The 23,299-nt window shown below is 44.8% G+C and overlaps 1 protein-coding gene across 1 annotated transcript in view; it reads right to left on the bottom strand.

Annotated features, from left to right (window-relative positions):
• The window catches only part of col27a1a (collagen, type XXVII, alpha 1a), a gene marked incomplete at both ends in the record, with an annotated part of 366,083 nt that extends 343,350 nt beyond the window's left edge, over positions 1-22,733 (bottom strand). The window contains 2 exons of the mRNA XM_084160593.1: positions 9,547-9,617; positions 22,681-22,733. Of these exons, the coding sequence (XP_084016719.1) occupies positions 9,547-9,617; positions 22,681-22,733 (124 nt within the window). The remainder of the gene's footprint in view (positions 1-9,546; positions 9,618-22,680) is intronic.
• Positions 22,734-23,299: the final 566 nt, after the last annotated feature.

Below are 23,299 nucleotides of genomic sequence, written 5' to 3'. Positions count from 1 at the left end.
TCACAGTCCAGGCCTAAGGGTAAGGGGTGCAGAATTGAGACATGAGCCAACTGAAGGTGAAGCTTCTACCCCACCAAACTCTCCAGCTCGTGGCCCTAATCCTACCCCTGTCAGAGCCAATACTTACTCACGGGTGGGTCGGCTGTGCAAGCCACCGGACAGGCTTACTCTGTAAGCAAGAGACTTAACTTGTTGTCTGTTAATTAAAAAAAAACAAATATTTCAAAAAATTTAAAAAAGGAAGATGACAGCTGAAGTAAAAAGAAAATGTCATGCTTTTCAATTGTTATGACTTGACTGTTAAGAACGCAATGTTATGCCGTTATGTTTGCACTTTCTATTGAAAAGGATGATGTTACGGAGTCTAGTTGATAGGTAATCGACTAGTTGGACTGTTCCCCAGACTCCAGGCGTAGGCATTTGTACAAGGCTTAACAAGGCTATTGAACTGAACATTGGTGTCTGTCTTTATTCCTTAATTCAACATATCATACAGAAACAGTAACCTGCCTATTAGTATGTAATGTCACGATTCCAAAGCTATAGGATATTACAGAGAGCAAGTTAATTATCTCACATCTCGGAAAATGTTTGTATTGTTGTAGTTCTTGTTGACGAAATGTATGCTAAGGTTGGGTTTTTGAGCTAGCGCCCAATTGACTCCCATACACTCCTTGAAGGAGAGCTTTCCTTGTCCCAGAATCGCCCAGAATGCACTGCGCGGTCCATTTGACAACGCATGGGAAACATACACAATGGGCGTTAATACGATTACAATGGAGTTTCCCATCTCTTCAAAAGTATGTCTGAACAAGCTCTCATTGCAAGGTTGCCATTAAGTGTTTCTTTACATGACCTTTAACTGTTGTAAAGCACTGTAGTGAATCTACTCAATACAAAGTGGTGACATTATGAACTGCATTTTACAGGATTTCACTGCATAGTTTGTGATATTGTGATTTGAACACAATAAAATAAAATAAAAGGTATGTTTTTCATTCCACCTCTAAAGAATTACATATATTGGCAGATATATCGGTAATCAGTGACTTTTGCCTCCCTAAAATCAGTATCGTATCGGACCCAAAAATCCCATATCGGTCGGGCTCTAAACACAAGGCCAAAAATACACTGGAGTTGCTTACCGAGACAACATTGAATGAATGTTCCTGAATGGCCTAGTTACAGCTTTGACTTAAATCGGCTTGAAAATCTATGGCAAGACATGAAAATGGCAGTCTAGCAATGATACACAAAATGACGCCGGATTCAAAACTTTGAATTTTTCAATTTAAATGATTATACAAAATTCTTGCAAACAATAGAATGTTATATACAGTTGAAATCAGAAGTTTACATACACCTTAGCCAAATACATTTAAACTCAGTTTTTCACAATTCCTGACATTTAATCCTAGTAAAAAATCCCTGTCTTAGGTCAGTTAGGATCACCACTTTATTTTAAGAATGTAAAATGTCAGAATAATAGTAGAGAGAATGATTTATTTCAGCTTTTATTTCTTTCATCACATTCCCAGTGGGTCAGAAGTTTACATACACTTAATCAATATTTAGTAGCATTGCCTTTAAATTGTTAAACTTTGGTCAAACATTTCGGGTAGCCTTCCACAAGCTTCCCACAATAAGTTGGGTGAATTTTGGCCCATTCCTCCTGACAGAGCTGGTGTAACTGAGTCAGGTTTTAGGCCTCCTTGCACGCACACGCTTTTTCAGTTCTGCCCACAAATGTTCTATAGGATTGAGGTCAGGGCTTTGTGATGGCCACTCCAATACCTTGACTTTGTTGTCCTTAAGCCATTTTGCCACAACTTTGGAAGTATGCTTGGGATCATTGTCCATTTGGAAGACTCATTTGCGACCAAGCTTTAACTTCCTGACTGATGTCTTGAGATGTTGCTTCAATATATCCACATAATTTTCCTTCCTCATGATGCCATCTATTTTGTGAAGTGAACCAGTCCCTCCTGCATCAAGGCACCCCCACAGCATGATGCTGCCACCCCCGATTCCCACGGGGAACTAGTATGAAAAAGGTATGAATATATATGAACTCACTACTGTAAATCGCTCTGGATAAGTGTGTCTGCTAAATTACAAAAAATCTAAAGTTGTCCATATGTAGCTTGTTTTTGGTTGCAGGTTCAGAATGGCTGAAGAACTGCAACATTTACCTGGGGCTAACTCTGCAAATAGCACTGCTGGGTGATTTGAAAAGTCATAGTCAATCGAACAATAATATAATAATACTTTTAGCAAAAATGTTTATCTTTAATTTACAATCTGTAGAAACTATGAGAATAGAAAGGTTCAGAACTTTTGTGAAACATCACAGCACAGTTGAGCAATATATGGCAAATAGAAATTGGTGTTCAGAGATAGATGGGAGGAGTTGAGTGGAGATGAAGGGTGGGACTAAAAACAACAAGATAACTAATGTAAAATACTGTGTCCGTAAAATCTATATAGGTTCAGAACATTTGTGAAACAATACAGTTAAAAATATATGGCAAATAGAAATCAAAACTGGATGGTCTTCAGAGACAGATGGGAGGGGTTGAGGGTAGCTGAAGGATGGAATAAAATAAAAATAAAAGATAACTATTGTAAAATACTTTGTGTCCGTAAAATGTATATAGTATGTATAAGCTGGAAGTAGAAGCCTAAGTGTTGTTGTCCATTAGTTTACTCCAATTAGGGGAGGGGTGGCAGGGTTAGGGGGAAAAATGAAGGAAAGTATATACACTACCAGTCAAACGTTTGGACACACCTACTCAATCAAGGGTTTATTTTTACAGTTTTTTACATTGTAGAATAATAGTGAAGAGATCAAAACTATGAAATAACACATATGGAATCATTTAGTAAACAAAAAAGTGTTAAACAAATCAAAATAAATTTTATATTTGAGATTCTTCAAATAGCCACCCTTTGCCGTGATGACAGCTTTGCACACTCTTGGCATTCTCTCAACCAGCTTCAAGTGGTAGTCACCTGGAATGCATTTCAATTAACAGGTGTGCCTTGTTAAAAGTGAATTTGTGGAATTTCTTTCCTTCATAATGCGTTTGCGCCAATCAGTTGTGTTGTGACAAGGTAGGGGGGTATACAGAAGATAGCCCTATTTGGTAAAAGACCAAGTCCATATTATCGCAAGAACAGCTCAAATAAGCAAAGAGAAATGACATTCCATCATTAATTTAAGACATGAAGGTCAGTCAATACGGAACATTTCAAGAACTTTGAACGTTTCTTCAAGTGTAGTCGCAAAAACCATCAAGCGCTATGATGAAATTGGCTCTCATGAGGACCACCACATGAATGGAAGACCCAGAGTTACCTCTGCTGTAGAGGATGAGTTCATTAGAGTTACCAGCCTCAGAAATTGCAGACCAAATAAATTCAAGTCACATCTCAACATCAACTGTTCAGAGGGGACTGTGTGAATCAGGCCTTCATGGACAAATTCCTGCAAAGAAACCATTATTAAAGGACACCAATAAGAAGAAGAGACCTGCTTGGGCCAAGAAACACGAGCAATGGACATTAGTGGAAATGAGTCCTTTGTGAGACGCGGTGTGGGTGAACGGATGATCTCCGCATGTGTAGTTCCCAACGTAAAGCATGGACGAGGAGGTGTTATGGTGTGGGGGTGTTTTGCTGGTGACACTGTCTGTGATTTATTAAGAATTCAAGGCACACTTAACCAGCATGGCTACCACAGCATTCTGCAGCGATATGCCATCCCATCTGGTTTGGGCTTAGCGGGACTATCATTTGTTTTTTAACAGGAGAATGACCCAACACACCTCCAGGCTGTGTAAGGGCTATTTGACCAAGTAGGAGAGTAATGGAGTGCTGCATCAGATGACCTGGTCTCCACAATCCCCCGACCTCAACCCAATTGAGATGGTTTGGGATGGGTCGGACGGCAGAGTGAAGGAAAAGTAACATCCATTAAAATAACATCAAATTGATCAGAAATACAGTGTAGACATTGTTAATGTTGTAAATGGCTATTGTAGCTGGAAACAGCTGATTTTTTATGGAATATCTACATAGGCGTACAGAGGCCCATTATCAGCAACCATCAGTCCTGTGTTCCAATGATTGCTCAGTTTGGCCAGGGGGCCAGCTCTAGGAAGAGTCTTGGTGGTTCCAATCTTCTTCAATTTAAGAATGATGGAGGCCACTGTGTTCTTGGGGACCTTCAATGCTGCTGCAATTTTTTGGTACCCTTCCCCAGATCTGTGCCTCGACACAATCCTGTCTCGGATCTCTACGGACAATTCCTTCGACCTCATGGCTTGGTTTTTGCTCTGACTTGCACTGTCAACTGTGGGACCTTATATAGACAAGTGTCTGGGACATAAATCAGACACGGATATTCGATATCCGTACACGTTCTAAACACTGTCAAGAATCCAATTTGTCCTGATGGTGTTCCACAGCTTGAACCCCGGCATTGCTACTTGCAGCTATATTTAGGGGTTCAAGCAGCGAATCTGGTGAAACCTTATTGTATTTCTTGGCATTGGTTCTTCTTATTCCTCTTCTTCCGTACGGCCAAAATAAAATGCTAAATGTTACAATACGAATGGTAAGACCTAGGAAAGTGCAACTTGGCATGATTTAAAGACCCATGGACCATACCCTCTCATACAATGCCATTTCAATTGGCCACATGGTGGTGCTATAACAAGCGATTGAAGATGCAAACATTGAAAGGTCATGTCCCTCACCCTGTTTAACCTATAGTCATGACATTCAGTCCATAGGTCCCTCTCCTCACAAGGAACAAATTTGCCACAAGGACCCATAAGGTCTGCCCTGATGGATTTTCATCCATTTAGAATTTTGTGAAAAATACTTAAAACTCTACTCCTCTGGCACCGAATGACCAATCTGCACAAAAGTTGATATGTGGCATCTATGTCTCGTAACGCAATATGTCTCTCAAAGCAATTGACCAATAAACATCCATGTGGGCGTGGTCTGGCACATAAATGCATATAAATCAGACACGGATATTTGTATTGTAACTAAACTTGGTACACATGTTGCAAACACTGTCAAGACTCAACATATGCAAGCACATTCAGATCAACCATATGGTGGCGCTATATAACGGCACATGTTTATATCTCCAGTGATACAATTTGGCACCCATGCTCAGGTATATAAGTCTAGCTAACCTGTAAAGTATAGTTCAGTTTGGCTGCATGGTGGCGCTGTTGGACAGGAAAAAAACATTAATGCAAGCTCATTGGCTCATAGCGGCCATATAGTTTGAGCTAGAGTCCTGGAAAATATTGTGTTTGAAGACATGGGTACATACAGTAGATGCTATATACCACATATGGTGCCAATCAGTCCAGCGGTTCTGGAGAAGAAGGCGTTTAAAGTAGTCAACAACATTGAAAATTGTCCAAAATAAATGTATATTGCATGATCTGTTCCATGTTGAGTTCTGAAATTTGGCAAGTGTGGTAAGGAGTACAGAAGTAGCTTATCCTAGGGCAATGTGTCCAATCTGTCCTGATGGTGATGCTCTGGGGCTAAAGCTTGAACCCTGGCATGGCTCCTTGCAGCTATATTTATTTTGTTTTCGCCTGATTGGCTCAAGGATGTGAAACTACTGAAGACCGCCATCCACGATTCTACATGACTTATTATGAACTTTCAAACAGTGAACCATGCTAAGGTCCTGTGGGAACCTAAATTAAAACCTAAGGGAATTCTTGGAGGGCACATGAACATTAAAAGTCTTACACCAAAATGTGACCAGTTCGAAAAACTTCTGGTAGATTCCAATCTGGATTTTCTTTTTCTATCTGAAACATTGTTCCAACCACCAACTCCTGCTAGTACAGTATTTATACAATGCCAGCAGGATACAATGTATTAGGACAAGATAAAGCTCATGGGAGGGGAGGTAGAGTTTTGACGTATGTAAAGAATTTGATTAAGTGTGAACAAATTGAATTCAAGAATACAAATATTCTGGAAAGGGCCTCCCAAGTGGCGCAGTGCTAGAGGTGTCACTACAGATCCAGGTTTGATCCCGGGCTGTGTCGCAGCTGGCCGCGACCGGGAGACCCATGAGGCAGCGCACAATTGGCCCAGCGTCGTCCGGGTTAGGGGAGGGTTTGACCGGCCGGGATCTCCTTGTCACATCATGCTCTAGTGACTCCTGTGGCGGGCCAGGCACATGCACGCTGACACGGTCGCCAGTTGTACTGTGTTTCCTCCAACACATTGGTGTGGCTTGCTTCCGGGTTAAGCGAGCAGTGTGTCAAGAAGCAGTGCGGCTTGGCAGGGTCGTGTTTCGGAGGGTGCATGGCTCTCGACCTTCGCCGCTCCCGAGTCTGTACGGGAGTTGCTGCGATGGGACAAGACTGTAATTGGATATCACAAAATTGGGGAGAAAAAGGGGTAAAAAGTACACCCACCAAAAAAAAATCTGGAAAGTATTGGTATTACAAAAACTTTATCTCCCCTGATGTCAGTCAATATCATTGGTGTACTGTATATAGGCCCCCATTCTCAAATGACATGTTCCTTTAAAATTTGACTGGTATTTTGAAAGAATGTAACCATGATAGGGAACTTATTTTATGGGTGATTTCAATTCAAATTGGGAAGACAAATAAAAAAAGAAGAAACTTACTACAGACAAATATGATCTTCATCAGTTTGTTAATGGCCCAACACGCCCAATATAAACCTGAGAGAATAATTATACAATGCAATTTGATAACTGGGCTGATTTAACTTGTGTTGCAAGAAAGCGTACAAAACAGAGAATCAATTTAAACCCCTCATGAAGGCAAACCTCTGTCTACATACCAAAAAGAGGCTTGGTCCATTTTGAAAACGACTTAAATAGATTCAAATGGGATGATGTCCTGACCTCCGAGGACCTAGAGAATAATTGTGGCATAATAACAACAACGCTCACTAATTTAAAAACAAAGTATACTAAGGCAATTACATGTAAGACAAATAGTAATAATGGATAAATGATGAATTATAGTAGTTAATTAAAAAAGAGAGATGCTGCTCTAAGGAAAGCACTAAAAACTGGACTAGATGTTGACAGAATGATATTCAGAGGGCTGAGAAACAAGGTCATCTCAGAGTTAAGAAAATCAAAAGCCCAACTTTTTAAATAACGTCATAAATGAAGCCAAAGGTTATTGTAAACAAATTTGGAAAAACAGACAGTTTAACAGGCAAGAGACAAGACAAATTTAAGGGAGATATAAAACTGAAAGTTGATGAAAGATTGATCAAGGATAGGTGCTCTATAACCACTATGTTTAACAATGTATTTATTCAGTCTGGGGCAAAGTTTACAGTGAGCTTGTTATGTATGTGATTACTCACTCAAAATGTCTGATATGATTCCAACTACTGAGGTGCAAGTTAACAAAGTCCCAGAACTAAAGTCTTACGTAATTATCAAATGCTGGATTAAGTTCTGGATCCGTAAAGGTTAAGAGAAGAGATAGAACGAAGATCGGAACCAGAAGGAAAAGCTCCACCCTCTCTCATTGCAAGTTACGGGCAAGTCTATGGGCCAAATGTCCCCTCCCCTTCCGAAATTCGAAAGATGTTGTGAAATTGTGATTTGTCCAAAGCACCGAAACGAATGCGGCTCATTATCTCACGCATCCCCTTGTATCATGACAGATCTAAGGTACCATTTATGTTTATGTAGTCTGTCCATGAGAGATTATGGTTTTGATCATGTTTTTTAAAACACAAAATATATTTTAACATCACCAGTAATGTACTGAACAAAAATATTAACGCAACCTACAACAATTTCAACGATTTTACTGAGTTACAGTTCATATAAGGAAATCAGTCAATTGAATAAATTCATTAGTCCCTAATCTATGGATTTCACATGACTGGGCAGGGTCGCAGCCATGGGTGGGCCTGGGAGGGCATAGGCCCACCCACTTGGGAGCCAGCTCATGAAACATTAGACCAACACTTTACTAAACCCTAAACCTCAACTAAATCTTGTAATAAATAATGTGGAAATTGAGCAAGTTGAGGTGACTAAAACTGGATTGTAAACTGTCATGGTCAAAACATATTGATACAACAGTAGCTAAAATGGGGAGAAGTATGTCCATAATAAAGCACTGCTCTACCTTCTTAACAGCACTATCAACAAGGCAGGTCCTACAGGCCCTAGTTTTGTCACATCTGGACTACTGTTCAGTCGTGTGGTCAGGTGCCACAAAAAAGGACTTAGGAAATTTGCAATTGGCTCAGAACAGGGCAGCACGGCTGGCCCTTGGATGTACACAGAGAGCTAATATTAATAATATGCATGTCGATCTCTCCTGGCTCAAAGTGGAGGAGAGATTGACTTCATCACTACTTGTGTTTATGAGAGGTGTTGACATGTTGGGTGCACCGAGCTGTCTGTTTGAGGTAATGGTGCACAGCTCGGTCTGTCACGACTTCTGCCGAGGCTGCCTCCCCTCCTTGTGGTCCTCTTGTGGTAGAGCTCTGATTGAGAACCACACCGGCCAACATAGAAACAAACGAACTAGAAAATCACCCTAGCACACAAAACACATAGAAACCACACACCCTGGCTCAACATAACAGAGTCCCAGAGCCAGGGCGTGACAATTTTTCTCAAGTGTACTGAGACTTATGTTTTGTTGTATATTGTGCCTGTTCAAATAAACGTAATAATAATAATATGTTCAATGGGAAAATTCAGCCCTCGCTCGCGACCACCCAGCAGGTGGTCCTTGCAATACATCATTGGGACTGCAGGCGATGGGACTGCCACTGACTGGTTTGGGTTGATTGTCTGCTTGGTGTGTCTCTGCTCTAAGACAGCAACCAAACATGTAGTCAGTAGTACAGCGCTGCATCAACAGTGGCTCTGGTCAGAAGTAGTGCACTCTATAGGGAATTGGGAGTCATTAGAGACGCAGCCATACAGTTTGTGTTTAGCACCTGGTTGGAGTTCACCACCTAGAATGAATAGTGGGTGAATAGCAGGCAATTCTCATGCTGAAGTTCAAGGTCATAATACGCATAGAGAAATGTGCAATAAATAGGAATTATGTTCCATTTGCGCGCCTTTAACTCGGGTCAGAATTGGCCCATATGGCCTATGCCTCTTCGCTTCTAATTCAATTCCACATAATGGATTAATTCAGGGCCTCATTACTCCAACACAATAACAAACTGTGTTCATTTGAACCAGAGCAGTTACTGTAATTCTGTGACAATTGTGTTAATTTGTGTCTTTGGCAAGCCGCAAACCTCACAAGAGCCATCACATCTTAATGAGCCGTTTGAGCTATACATACAAATTGTCATGGAAACATCCATATCCCATACAGCATGTTTACAGGCTTGTGCTAGGAGCACAATATAATAACACCAATCCAATCCGTTTTACTGCTTTTCCGCTATTAAATAGGCACTGAGGAACTGGGGTGGAAAAGAAAAAGAAATGAATGCCAGAGGGAAGTAATGTCTTACCTTCAGAGTGTACTTGTGCAAGTCCCAGGTAACAAGTACAATATAAAACTGTACAGAGCAATAGGACTCTCCTGTGGGGAAGAGAGGAGAGGCTGGTTAGAAATACTCTACAGCAATTAACATTGGCTCACTAAACAACTTACAAAACATAATTTTTTCAATTACATTGAAAAAATAACCTTTCATGAGATTCTGTATACTTCACTGTATATTATTGTAGTTAATATCAATGTAAGTTGAATTTGCAGATGGGATGTATGAGCATGACAGGAGAAAGATGTCTTATGAGTGTTGCTGCATTATAGTGACGTCAGGTGAAATAAAAAGCTTTCATCTGGGTCAGAACATACCCCAAAACAACAACAACCCAATCACAGTCTGTCATTTAATAACTCTCTCCATCATAATAATCATCATCATAAACAATTGCAATAAAGTTCTCTGCAGAATTATTTCACGTTAAAGGTAGCTTAGTCTCTAACACGCAGCAGCAGCCTCCAGTGAACATGTCCCTCCCCCTGTCCCTGTCACCACACTACAGGGGCTGACCAGGGTCGTGTTCACTAGGCCACGCAACGGAAAACCTTTAAAAACGTTTAGCAACGGAAAGCTACAATTAGCAGGTAGTCCCTCCCTGTTCAGTCTGTTTTCTATTTCAGTTTTGTGTCCCAAGAGGGGTGAGGTGAGTGAATGACAGGTGGACTGGTGGCTCAGTGGGTGAATAGGGGATCCTGTAACAGGAGGAAAGGAGCTGTCACTATTTGGTGTTTACCATTGAGAGACTCACACACCGGTACACTGGAGGAAATGTCTAAAGCAGCTGTAGGTGTGTGGGGGTTAGCAGGTAGACAGACAGAGACTCAACTCATTTCCAGACCCCCTCTATCCTCAATACTCCGCCCCACCTCAACCCTCCTCTCCTCCTTGACTCCCAGGGGTGCCCTGCAAGGCGTCTGGGCTCCAGCGCAGTCCGACCACAGTCATTCTGCACCAGAGAATGCTCTGAAACCGCTGTCTGATCTCACAGTAAGTAACGCAGCGGAGTGCCATCATCACCAACCCGACGCCACTCTGATAGCTGGTTGTGGTCTCTGAGAAGTCTGTGAGTGTGTGTGTGTGTGTGTGTGTCTCACAACAAGCAGCTGGTTGTGGTCTCAGATTGTCTCTTATCAGCTGGACAGGGATCCACTGGAAGTGAGTCTCATTCTGTCAGGCGGTTTACATGTGTGTGAACCAGACTTAATGTTGAGTCAACTAAGTTTGCTTGGAATTAACAGTATTTTTATAGTTGCACTGTTTTTACAGGCTAAAGTCTACCTACAGTGCTGGCAAAAGCTGTATCCTAAAGGTGGTTTGGTTAGAGGAGATTCTGATGCTTGTATGACGGCCTCTGTGGCAGGTCTGGGTTAAGTTACGATTGGACTCTATTCATTTGGAAAGAACACTGCTTTTTAATAGGCAGAAGTTGCAGCCTTGGTGGTTTAGTCCAGACTGAGCTGTGTGACAGGTCGTTGGAGCTCTGCGGTCTCCTGTAATGTGAAGCTGAACCTACAGGAGACAGCTTCGGCATACAGTGTAAATAAGTCATATATCTTGTATTTTTCGGTTTCACACTGCAACACCAGGGCTGATGTTACAGCTGCGAGATCAGCAAGCAAGCTGAGGCTTCAAAATACAGGGCCAAAAGAACAAGAAAGCATCAATTACTAGCCAGCACAACCTCCACAACCCTCAGTCAGATCTACTGTTTCTGTTAGACCAGCTCAACAAGAATCGCTGGTTGTCTCCCAGTGAGCAAAAGTATATAGTTGAGCAGGAAGGCCTGCCCTCTCAAAGACCTCTCCATCCTGGTTGACAACTCCACAGTGTCGCCCTCACACAGTGAAAAGAACCTTGGGGTGACCCTGGACAAGACCCTTTTGTTTTCTGCAAACATCAAAGCAGTGACCCTGCTCTTGCAGGTTCATGCTCTACAACATCCGTAGAGGACGACCCTACCTCACACAGGAAGCGGCCAGGTCCTAATCCAGGCACTTGTCCTCTCCCGTCTGGACTACTGCAACTCGCTGTTGGATGGGCTCCCCACTTGTGCAATCAAAACCCTGCAACTTATCCAAAACGCTGCAGCCCGCTTGGTTTTCAACCTTCCCAAGTTCTCTCATGTCACCCCGCTCCTCCGCACACTCCACTGGCTTCCAGTAGAAGCTCGCATCCACTACAAGACCATGGTGCTTACCAATGGAACAGCAAGAGGAACTGCCCCTTCCTACCTTCAGGCTATGCTCAAACCCTACACCCCAACCCGAGCACTCCGTTCTGCCACCTCAGGTCTCTTGGCCCTCCCACCCCTACGGGTGGGCAGCTCCTACTCAGCCCAGTCCAAGCTCTTCTCTGTCCTGGCACCCCAATGGTGGAACCAGCTTCCCCCTGAAACTAGGACAGCAGAGTCCCTGCCCAGCAGAGTCCAAAAACATCTGAAACTCTACCCCCCCCTTCTAGCTCTAACTCTACTGATAGCTACAATACTGAGGAAAAAATGTCTTTACTGTATATGCCTATGATATATGGTCCTATCTAGCCATCTTAAGATGAATGTACTAACTGTAAGTCGCTTTGGATAAGAGCGTCTGCTAAATGACTAAAATGTATATTGTAAATTCTTTGTAATACTTGTTTTGATTAGATTTTGCCTTTATTTAATCAGGTAAGTAATTGAGAACACATTCTCTTTTAGAATAACAACCTGACAAACTCTCTACATCTTCCCCTATGTAAGAGATGCACAAATTCAATCAGTGGGGGGCACAATCGGAAATGGTCTATTATTTATTGCCCCCTTTGACATCCTTAAGTCGTGCCAAAACGCCCAACTTGTCACGGATTTAGCCGAGGCTGCTCCTCCTCCTTGCTCGGGCAGGCTTCCGCGTTCGTCGTCCCCGGAGTACTAGCTGCCACCGATCTAGGTTTCAGCAATCATCTAGATTGGTCTGCTTTGTGTACACCTGTTTCCCATTAGTGTTGATGGTTTCCCTTTATAACCCCTGTCTGTCATTCGTTTGTTGTGTGTGATTGTTCTCCGTTTGTTTTCGGCAGGACTGTGTATTGCGATTATTGTTCCTCCCTGTTTTGGAGGTTTTGTTGTTTTGTACTTTTCATTACGTTTGTTAGTAAAGTACATCTGCCAGTCTCTCGGTGTCCTGCGCTTGACTTCGTTCACCGCATACACGTTTATCCTGACAGAATCACACACCTCACATGGAGTCAGCAGGAGCGGCGGTGCCAGCTGGATCAGTGGAGGAACGCGTTGAACAACAAGCGGCCATGATCCAGGCTCTCGGCACCGCCATGGAACGGGTGGTGAGCACTATGGAGCGATGGGAAAGAGGGGGTCTGCCTACACCTCCTCCTACGATACCACCACCATCGGCATTACCCATCGCTTCTCCTCCGGGGTCCAGTGGGATTCGGCTCTCGCTCCCGAGGGCTTATGATGGCACAGCTGCCGGGTGTCAGGGTTTCCTGCTCCAGGTTGAACTCTACCTGGCAACCATCCACCCGGTGCCCTCGGGATACGAGAGCGTGTCCGCCCTCATCTCCTGTCTGTCCGGCAAGGAGCTGGAGTGGGCCAACGCCGAGTGGGGGGGAATAGACGCCGCTAATGTCAACTATGCAGAGTTCACCCGCCGCTTCAGGGCGGTTTTCGATCATCCACCAGAGGGTAAGGCGACGGGTGAGCGTCTATTCCACCTCAGGCAGGGGAGAAGGAGCGCACAGGAGTTCGCGCTATACTTCCGGACACTGGCTGCCAACGCGGGATGGAATGAGAGGGCCCTCATCGACCACTACCGATGTAGCCTGAGGGAGGACGTGCGTCGGGAATTGACCTGCAGGGACACCAACCTCAGCTTCGACCAACTGGTGGACATGTCTATTCGCCTGGATACCCTGTTGGCTACCCGCGAACGTCCGGATTCAGGGCTGTCCATTCCATCCCCCAGCACTTCCGAGCCGACCCCTATGGAGCTCGGAGGTGCTGGTGCTAGGGAGACCAGGAGAATGAGGCCAACTGTGGCCGCAGAGGACACACTGCTGGTCGGTGCTGGGGAGGGTCTCCTGGGATTCGAGGCGGTAGGCAGCGCACTGATTAGTCATTCCAGGTGAGTAGGCACCCAACTCACCCAGAGCTCTCTGGTGCGCATATGTGTATTACTGTTATGTTTCCCGAGGTCTCTCCTCATTCCCAGCATAAGGCGCTAGTAGATTCAGGCGCAGCTGGTAATTTTATAGATCGCCAGTTCACCTATGAGTTAGGGATTCCTATTGTACCCGTTGATGTGCCCTTCCCCATCCATGCCCTAGATAGCCGTCCTTTGGGGTCAGGATTGATTAGGGAAGTCACAGCACCTCTCAAGATGTGAACGCAGGAGGGCCATGAGGAGTTAATTAGTCTGTATTTGATGGATTCTCCTGCGTTTCCCGTGGTGTTGGGACTCCCCTGGTTAATGTCACATGACCCCAACATTTCATGGCAGCAGAGGGCTCTCAAGGGATGTTCTGATCAGTGTTTCGGGTGGTGTGTAGGTGTTTCCGTAGGGGCAACGACGGTGGAAAGTCCGAACCAAGTTCCCCCCATGCACATTCCACCTGAATATGCCGATTTGGCGCTCACCTTCAGTAAAAAGAAGGCGACTCAATTACCACCTCATCGACAGGGGGATTGTGCGATAGACCTCCAAGTAGGCGCTTCCTCGTAGTCATGTGTATCCTCTGTCTCAGGAGGAGACGGCGGCTATGGAGACATATGTCGCCGAATCTCTGGGACAGGGATATATACGGCCATCCACTTCCCCTGTGTCATCGAGTTTCTTTTTTGTGAAGAAGAAGGATGGGGGTTTACGCCCGTGTATTGATTACCGTGGTCTCAATCAAATCACAGTCAAGTACAGCTATCCTCTCCCTCTGATTGCTAGTATGACGGAGTCATTACACGGGGCGCGATTCTTCACAAAATTGGACCTCAGGAGCGCGTACAACCTGGTGTGCATTAGGGAGGGAGATGAGTGGAAGACAGCATTTAGTACAACCTCGGGTCACTATGAGTACCTTGTCATGCCATACGGTTTAATGAATGCTCCTTCAGTATTCCAATCGTTTGTGGACGAGATTTTCCGGGACTTGCATGGACAGGGTGTAGTGGTGTATATTGATGACATTCTAATATACGCCGAGCATGTGTCCCTGGTGCGTCGGGTGCTTGGTAGACTGTTGGAGCATGACCTGTATGTGAAGGCAGAGAAGTGTCTGTTCTTCCAGGAGTCCATCTCCTTCCTGGGGCATCGGTTGTCCGCGTCAGGGGTGGAGATGAAGATTGACCGCGTTTCAGCCGTGCGTAATTGGCAGACTCCCACCACGGTGAAGGAAGTGCAGCGGTTTTTGGGTTTTGCCAATTACTACCGGAGGTTTATCCGGGGCTTTGGACAGGTAGCAGCTCCCATCACCTCCCTGCTAAAGGGGGGTCCGGCGCGTCTGCAGTGGTCGGCTGAGGCGGACAGGGCGTTTAGACATCTGAAGGACCTGTTTACCTCGGCTCCGGTGCTGGCACATCCGGATCCCTCTTTGGCGTTCCAAGTTGAGGTGGATGCGTCCGAGGCTGGGATTGGTGCTGTACTATCTCAGCGCTCGGGTACGCCACCAAAACTCCGCCCCTCAGCTCAGTCCGGCGGAGCGTAATTATGACGTGGGGGACAGGGAGTTGTTGGCTGTAGTCCAAGCCCTGAAGGTGTGGAGACATTGGCTTGAGGGGGCTAACCACCCTTTTCTCATTTTGACTGACCATCGTAACCTGGAGTACATCCGGGCAGCGAGGAGGCTAAACCCTCGCCAGGCAAGGTGGGCCATGTTCTTTACCAGATTTGTATTTAAACTCACCTATAGACCAGGGTCACAGAACACTAAGGCGGACGCCCTGTCCCGACTGTATGACACAGGGGAGAGGTCCATTGAGCCCACTCCCATACTTCCGGAGTCTTGTCTGGTGGCACCGGTGGTGTGGGAGGTTGATGCGGACATCGAGCGGGCGTTACGTACCGATCCTACTCCCCCACAATGTCCAGAGGATCGGAAGTACGTGCCGGTCGAGGTTCGTGATCGATTGATCTATTGGGCTCACACGTCACCCTCCTCTGATCATCCTGGTATTGGTCGGACGGTGCACTGCCTCAGTGGGAAGTACTGGTGGCCCACTTTAGCTAAGGACGTGCAGGTTTATGTTTCCTCCTGCTCGGTGTGCGCCCAGTGTAAGGCGCCTAGACACCTGCCCAGAGGGAAATTACAACCCCTACCCGTTCCACAACGGCCGTGGTCTCACCTATTGGTGGATTTTGTCACGGACCTTCCCCCCTCCCAGGGGAACACTACGATCTTGGTCGTTGTGGATCGGTTTTCAAAGGCCTGCCGTCTCATTCCTATGCCAGGTCTCCCTACAGCCCTACAAACTGCTGACACCCTGTTTACACACGTCTTCCGGCACTACGGGGTGCCTGAGGATAAAGTGTCTGATCGGGGTCCCCAGTTCACTTCGAGAGTCTGGAAGGCGTTTATGGAACGTCTGGGGGTCTCGATTAGCCTTACCTCAGGTTTTCACCCCGAGAGTAATGGGCAGGTGGAAAGAGTTAACCAGGATGTGGGTAGGTTTCTGAGGTCCTATTGCCAGGACCGGCAGGGGGAGTGGTCGGTATATATCCCCTGGGCGGAGATAGCTCAAAACTCACTCCGTCACTCCTCCACTAACCTTACGCCTTTTCAGTGTGTGCTGGGTTATCAGCCGGTTCTGGCACCTTGGCATCAGAGCCAGATCGAAGCCCCTGCGGTGGACGAGTGGTTTCGGCACTCAGAGGAGACATGGAGCGCTGCGCATGTCCATCTGCAACGGGCCATCAGGCGGCAGAAGGCGAGCGCCGATCGCCACCGTAGTGAGGCTGCGGTGTATGCACCGGGAGATCGGGTCTGGCTCTCGACCCGAAACCTGCCCCTTCGCCTGCCCTGCCGGAAGCTGGGTCGGCGGTTTGTGGGGCCATTTAAAGTCCTGAGGAGATTGAACGAGGTATGCTATAGATTACAACTGCCAATTAATTACCGCATGAACCCCTCGTTCCATGTGTCTCTCCTCAGGCCGGTGGTAGCTGGTCCACTCCAGGAGAGTGAGGTACGAGAGGTTCCTCCACACCCATCTTGGATTCGAGGCGTTGGATGGGGGGCCTGCAGTATCTCGTGGAGTGGGAGGGGTACGGTCCGGAGGAACGGTGCTGGGTCCCTAGGAGGGACATCCTAGACCCCTCCATGCTGAGGGATTTCCACCGGAGTCATCCGACTCGCCCTGCTCCGCGTCCTCCTGGCCGTCCCCGAGGCCGGGGTCGGCGCACGGCTGGAGCTGCGCGTCAAGGGGGGGGTACTGTCACGGATTAAGCCGAGGCTGCTCCTCCTCCTTGCTCAGGCAGGCTTCCGCGTTCGTCGTCCCCGGAGTACTAGCTGCCACCGATCTAGGTTTCAGCAATCATCTAGATTGGTCTGCTTTGTGTACACCTGTTTCCCATTAGTGTTGATGGTTTCCCTTTATAACCCCTGTCTGTCATTCGTTTGTTGTGTGTGATTGTTCTCCGTTTGTTTTCGGCAGGACTGTGTATTGCGATTATTGTTCCTCCCTGTTTTGGAGGTTTTGTTGTTTTGTACTTTTCATTACGTTTGTTAGTAAAGTACATCTGCCAGTCTCTCGGTGTCCTGCGCTTGACTTCGTTCACCGCATACACGTTTATCCTGACACAACTGCTCAGATGTTGAAACCTCAATGATGCCTGGAGGCTTCTGAGTGACCATTACAATCAATATACCAGCAGCCTTGTCTGACTTAAAACTGTCATTATACTAAAGCTCTGTTTCTCATTTTGTAGTCGGTGTGTAGGGCTCCTCTTCCTCTATTTTTCTGCATGCCTTCGACCTTAGTGGTTCCACTGACCTCTGTCCCTATCCTCACACTCTCTTTATTACCTCCACCATCTATGTCTGTCGCCCTGGTGACAGAGATAGACTCCTGAACATAAGACTCCTGAACAGCTAATCATGGCTACCCGGACTATTTGCATTATCCCCCCACCCCAACCCACCCTCTCTTTTATGCTGCTGCTACTCTCTGTTTATTATCTATGGAGTCACTTAAACTCTACCCACATGTACAGTACCAGTCAAAAGTTTGGACACACCTACTCATGCAAGGGTTTTTCTTTATTTTTACTATTTTCTACATTGTAGAATAATAGTGAAGACAACAAAACTATGAAATAACACATATGTAATCATGTAATAACCAAAAAAGTGTAAACAAATCAAAATGTATTTTATATTTGTGATTCTTCAAAGTAGTCACCCTTTGCCTTGATGACAGCTTTGCACACTCTTGGCATTCTCTCAACCAGCTTCACCTGGAATGCTTTTCCAACAGTCTTGAAGGACTTCACATACAGTGGGGAGAACAAGTATTTGATACACTGCCGATTTTGCAGGTTTTCCTACTTACAAAGCATGTAGAGGTCTGTAATTTTTATCATAGATACACTTCAACTGTGAGAGACGGAATCTAAAACAAAAATCCAGAAAATCACATTGTATGATTTTTAAGTAATTAATTTGCATTTTATTGTATGACATAAGTATTTGATCACCTACCAACCAGTAAGAATTCCGTCTCTCACAGACCTGTTAGTTTTTCTTTAAGAAGCCCTCCTGTTCTCCACTCATTACCTGTATTAACTGCACCTGTTTGAACTCGTTACCTGTATAAAAGACACCTGTCCACACACTCAATCAAACAGACTCCAACCTCTCCACAATGACTAAGACCAGAGAGCTGTGTAAGGACATCAGGGATAAAATTGTAGACCTGCACAAGGCTGGGATGGGCTACAGGACAATATGCAAGCAGCTTGGTGAGAAGGCAACAACTGTTGGCGCAATTATTAGAAAATGGAAGAAGTTCAAGATGACGGTCAATCATCCTCGGTCTGGGGCTCCATGCAAGATCTCACCTCGTGGGGCATCAATGATCATGAGGAAGGTGAGGGATCAGCCCAGAACTACACAGCAGGACCTGGTCAATGACCTGAAGAGAGCTGGGACCACAGTCTCAAAGAAAACCATTAGTAACACATTACGCCGTCATGGATTAAAATCCTGCAGCGCACGCAAGGTCCCCCTGCTCAAGCCAGCGCATGTACAGGCCTGTCTGAAGTTTACCAATGACCATCTGGATGATCCAGAGGAGGAATGGGAGAAGGTCATGTGGTCTGATGAGACAAAAATATAGTTTTTTGGTCTAAACTCCACTCGCCGTGTTTGGAGGAAGAAGAAGGATGAGTACAACCCCAAGAACACCATCCCAACCGTGAAGCATGGAGGTGGAAACATAATTCTTTGGGGATGCTTTTCTGAAAAGGGGACAGGACGACTGCACCGTATTGAGGGGAGGATGGATGGGGCCATGTGTATCGCAAGATCTTGGCCATCAACCTCCTTCCCTCAGTAAGAGCATTGAAGATGGGTCGTAGCTGGGTCTTCCAGCATGACAACGACCCGAAACACACAACCAGGGCAACTAAGGAGTGCCTCCGTAAGAAGCATCTCAAGGTCCTGGAGTGGCCTAGCCAGTCTCCAGACCTGAACCCAATAGAAAATCTTTGGAGGGAGCTGAAAGTCCGTATTGCCCAGCGACAGCCCCGAAACCTGAAAGATCTGAAGAAGGTATGTATGGAGGAGTGGGCCAAAATCCCTGCTGCAGTGTGTGCAAACCTGGTCAAGACCTACATTAAACGTATGATCTCTGTAATTGCAAACAAAGGTTTCTGTACCAAATATTAAGTTCTGCTTTTCTGATGTATCAAATACTTATGTCATGCAATAAAATGCAAATTAATTACTTAAAAATCATACAATGTGATTTTCTGGATTTTTGTTTTAGATTCCGTCTCAAACAGTTGAAGTGTACCTATGATATAAATTACAGACCTCTACATACTTTATAAGTAGGAAAACCTGCAAAATCGGCAGTGTATCAAATACTTGTTCTCCCCACTGTATATGCTGAGCACTTGTTGGCTGCTTTTCCTTCACTCTGCGGTCCAAATCATCCCAAACCATCTCAATTGGGTTGAGGTTTGGGGATTGTGGAGGCCAGGCCATCTGATGCAGCCAACAAGTGCTCATCATATGTGGGAACTCCTTCAAGACTGTTGGAAAAGCATTCCAGGTGAAGCTGGATAAGAGAATGCCAATAGTGTGCAATGCTGTCATCAAGGCAAACGGTGGCTACTTTGAAGAATCTCAAATATAAAATATATTCATAGTTTTGATGTCTTCACTACTATTCTACAATTTAGAAAATAGTAAATATTTAAAAAAAAACTTGAATGAGTAGGTGTGTCCAAACTTTTGACTGGTAGTGTACATATTACCTCAATTACCTCGACTAACCTGTGCCCCCAGCACATTGACTCTGTACCCGTACCCCCTGTATATAGCCTCCCTACTGTTATTTTATTTGACTGCTGCTCTTTAATTAATACATGTTTTACTTATCTATTTTTTGCTTCACTTATTTTTCTTAAAACTGCATTGTTGGTTAAGGGCTTGTAAGTAATTATTTATCGATAGCCCACGTGTTGTATTCAGCGCATGTAGCAAATACAATTTGATTTGATATGTCCTCTCTTTTTCTTTGTCTCTTTTTTTCCTATCTGTATTTTTCTCTCTTTCTACATGTATTTCTCTCTCTCTATCTCCCCCTCTCTCTGTGAGAGGGCTATTCATCTGGTCTCAACACATATACACATTTTATTGAAATGTGATAATATCCTGAAAAATAATTTGCCAATATTGTTAGCTAAATAGGTTATGCTGTTTATTGTCATCAGTTGAACAACAAAGCCACTGTAGACACCAGCACACCCGTCGCTATGGGCGGGCCATATGGGGCCGGGCCCGCCCCCAAAAATGCTTGTGCCCCCCCCCCCACTTGAGGTAATTTATTATTAAATATAGGTACTGTAGGCTAATAATAATTGTGCCGTGCCCTCCCATGCATTTCATATGCCCCCCTTAAGACTGAGGTCTGGCCACGGGTCTGGACACCAGTGAAACAAGGTGGTGCAGTTTAATTATAAATTAATTGTTATTGTTATGATATATCACTTTGAAAACATATCTGTTTATTTTGAAGAGTAGATAGCCTAACAGTGACTGGCTGTGGACATCAATTTGTTGTGGCAGTGGACATTCCTTGGTATACTTCCTTGCTTTTCCCTTCTTTCCCTCCTCCTTTTATTGATTAACAGACTCGTTCATTCATTGGGGGGTAATAACATTTTGGGATATTCCTTTCATATACGAAATGGTAGGCAATCCCTATTTGATTGTGAAAGTAATCTGATAAAATATGAATAGTATGGCCTATGAAAAAGAAGTAGCCTATTTAGCCTCCTTTATGAAAATGAAAAGTTGACAAACAAACAACATGAAAGAGACTGATAACCCCCAATTGCTTGTTTGGAGATGCATAATGGACTGAAGAAAACCAAAAACAGATGGAACTCAAAAGTTGACAAATCACTTTACAGAATCTACTGCTTCGATACGACTGAGCGATAGCTGTTCACACAACTCACCCGCTTACTCCAGCTGGTTTAATAAGTATTTAGTGCAGTCATTATCCGGGTCCATCGTTATTACTTAATTCTGCAGTGTGATTTCTTACAACAGTTCAGCCTTGACCAAAACGACCAATTCCACCTTCTCACTTTAACTCTTGACAGTGTTGCAAAAAAACGTACGAAAAGTCCCTGGAATTGCAGTTTGGCGCCTGTATGGTCAACACTTTAGATGCTTCTTCTAAGTGACAACGAATGTCACAGAGCCTACTAAATACCGCTACTTTGAGACGAAAGAGGTTCGTTTTCAGTCGCGGGGGTCATTTAATAAGCTTAATTGTACGCGCGCATTGCGCTGAGAAAGTTGCAGCTTTGACGAGAGCGCCGCGCATTCCAAAGATAACATAGCAAATGTATTAATGGTTATTTTTCAAATAAATAAAAAACCTACAGTAGGCCTATAGTCGCATAGGCTTCTTCTCACTGTCGCCCTCAACTGTAGTCTTCTAAAATCCTTGCTTGACTGCATATTCGACCTAAATTTGCCTATTGTAACATCATATTCAAAAAGGTTACAAAGTAGACCATGTTCCAATTGATTCAGTAACTTTCACTGGAGTTTAGATTCAGTAAATTTCAGACTCTATGTAACTGTAAACCTGCCACAAATTGACATAATTTGTGACAGGATGCTGGATCATTGCCAGCAGCAGGTAGGATACATACCAAGAGCGTTCGCCAGTAACCGAAAGGTCGCTGGTTCGAATCCCCGAGTCGACTAGGTAACAAATCAGTCGATGTGCCCAAGGCACTTAATCCTAATTGCTCCTGTAAATCGCCTAAATGACTCAAATGTAAATACTAACGCACCCATATACACTGAGTGTACAAAACATTAGGAACACCTGCTCTTTCCATGACATAGACTGACCAGGTGAAAGCTATGATCCCTTGTTGATGTCACCTGTTAATTCCCCTTCAATCAGTGTAGATGAAGGGGAGGAGACAGGTTAAATAAGGATTTTTAAGCCTTGAGACATGTATTGTGTATGTGGGCCATTCAGAGCATAAATGGGCAAGACAAAATATTGAAGTGCCTTTGTACGGGGTATGGTAGTAGGTGGCAGGCGCACGTGTTTGAGTGTATCAAGAATGGTCCACCACCCAAAGGACATTCAGCCACCTTAACACAACTGTGGGAAGGGAGCATTGGAGTCAACATGGGCCAGCATCCCTGTGGAACGCTTTCGACACCTTTAGGATGTTCTGAGGGCAAAAGGGGGTGCAACTCAATATTAGGATAACGAACATCTGCATTCAACATCACATCATAACTATCCGTCAGGTCCACTTCAATTAGGCTGCATATGCAAGTGTGACTCCATCACTGTCATATCAACTTCTGATCCCATCACAGAAAACCATCCAGTATAGAAATACTTACTTTGTGTCGAGATGAGAGGTTCTGCAATCTCTCCTTCGGATCCCTAAATTCATTTGTATGCATTTGTCCTGGCAGTCAAAAACCTGATCTGTTAATCACAGCGTGACTCCTTTGCAATGGAACAGAAAGCACCGGTTGTCCTCTAACACATTGGAGAAGCTTGCAATAAAGTTCCAAGGGAAAGCTCTCCTATTGATTTGCCCAACATAAATGACTGTATTCAGCCAGAGAGCAGTTTGACAGGAAACTTTCCAGGGTGACTTTCTTCCGATATTCCCCTGTGGTTCATTCATTTATGCCGATCCGTAATGAGGGACGTTGAATCAGAAAGAACATGTTTAGTACTTGAGGGGGTTCCCGAGTCAAGAGCAGAGGACTCATCCTTTTCCTTTTTAAATAGACTCTCTGAGGGTGACGGATGGTAAGGCACCGCAGCACAGGGTGTCGGGTTACAAACTCAGCGGTTGCGCTGGGCAACTACACGAAGCCTCCAGGGGGTGGCCACATGGACCCGCTTAACCGGGAAACTGTCCCGTTAAAATGACCATTGGAATAAGCCACCGCCTTATGAATGTCATCTGTTACTAGCAAGTTATTGATTTTGTGAACCTTGTTTCTT

The sequence above is a fragment of the Coregonus lavaretus genome (assembly GCF_964263955.1).
Source record: "Coregonus lavaretus genome assembly, chromosome: 4".
Taxonomy (NCBI): domain Eukaryota; kingdom Metazoa; phylum Chordata; class Actinopteri; order Salmoniformes; family Salmonidae; genus Coregonus; species Coregonus lavaretus.
Note: the sequence above shows the minus strand (reverse complement) of the source record. Positions and strands in the feature narration are given on the sequence as shown.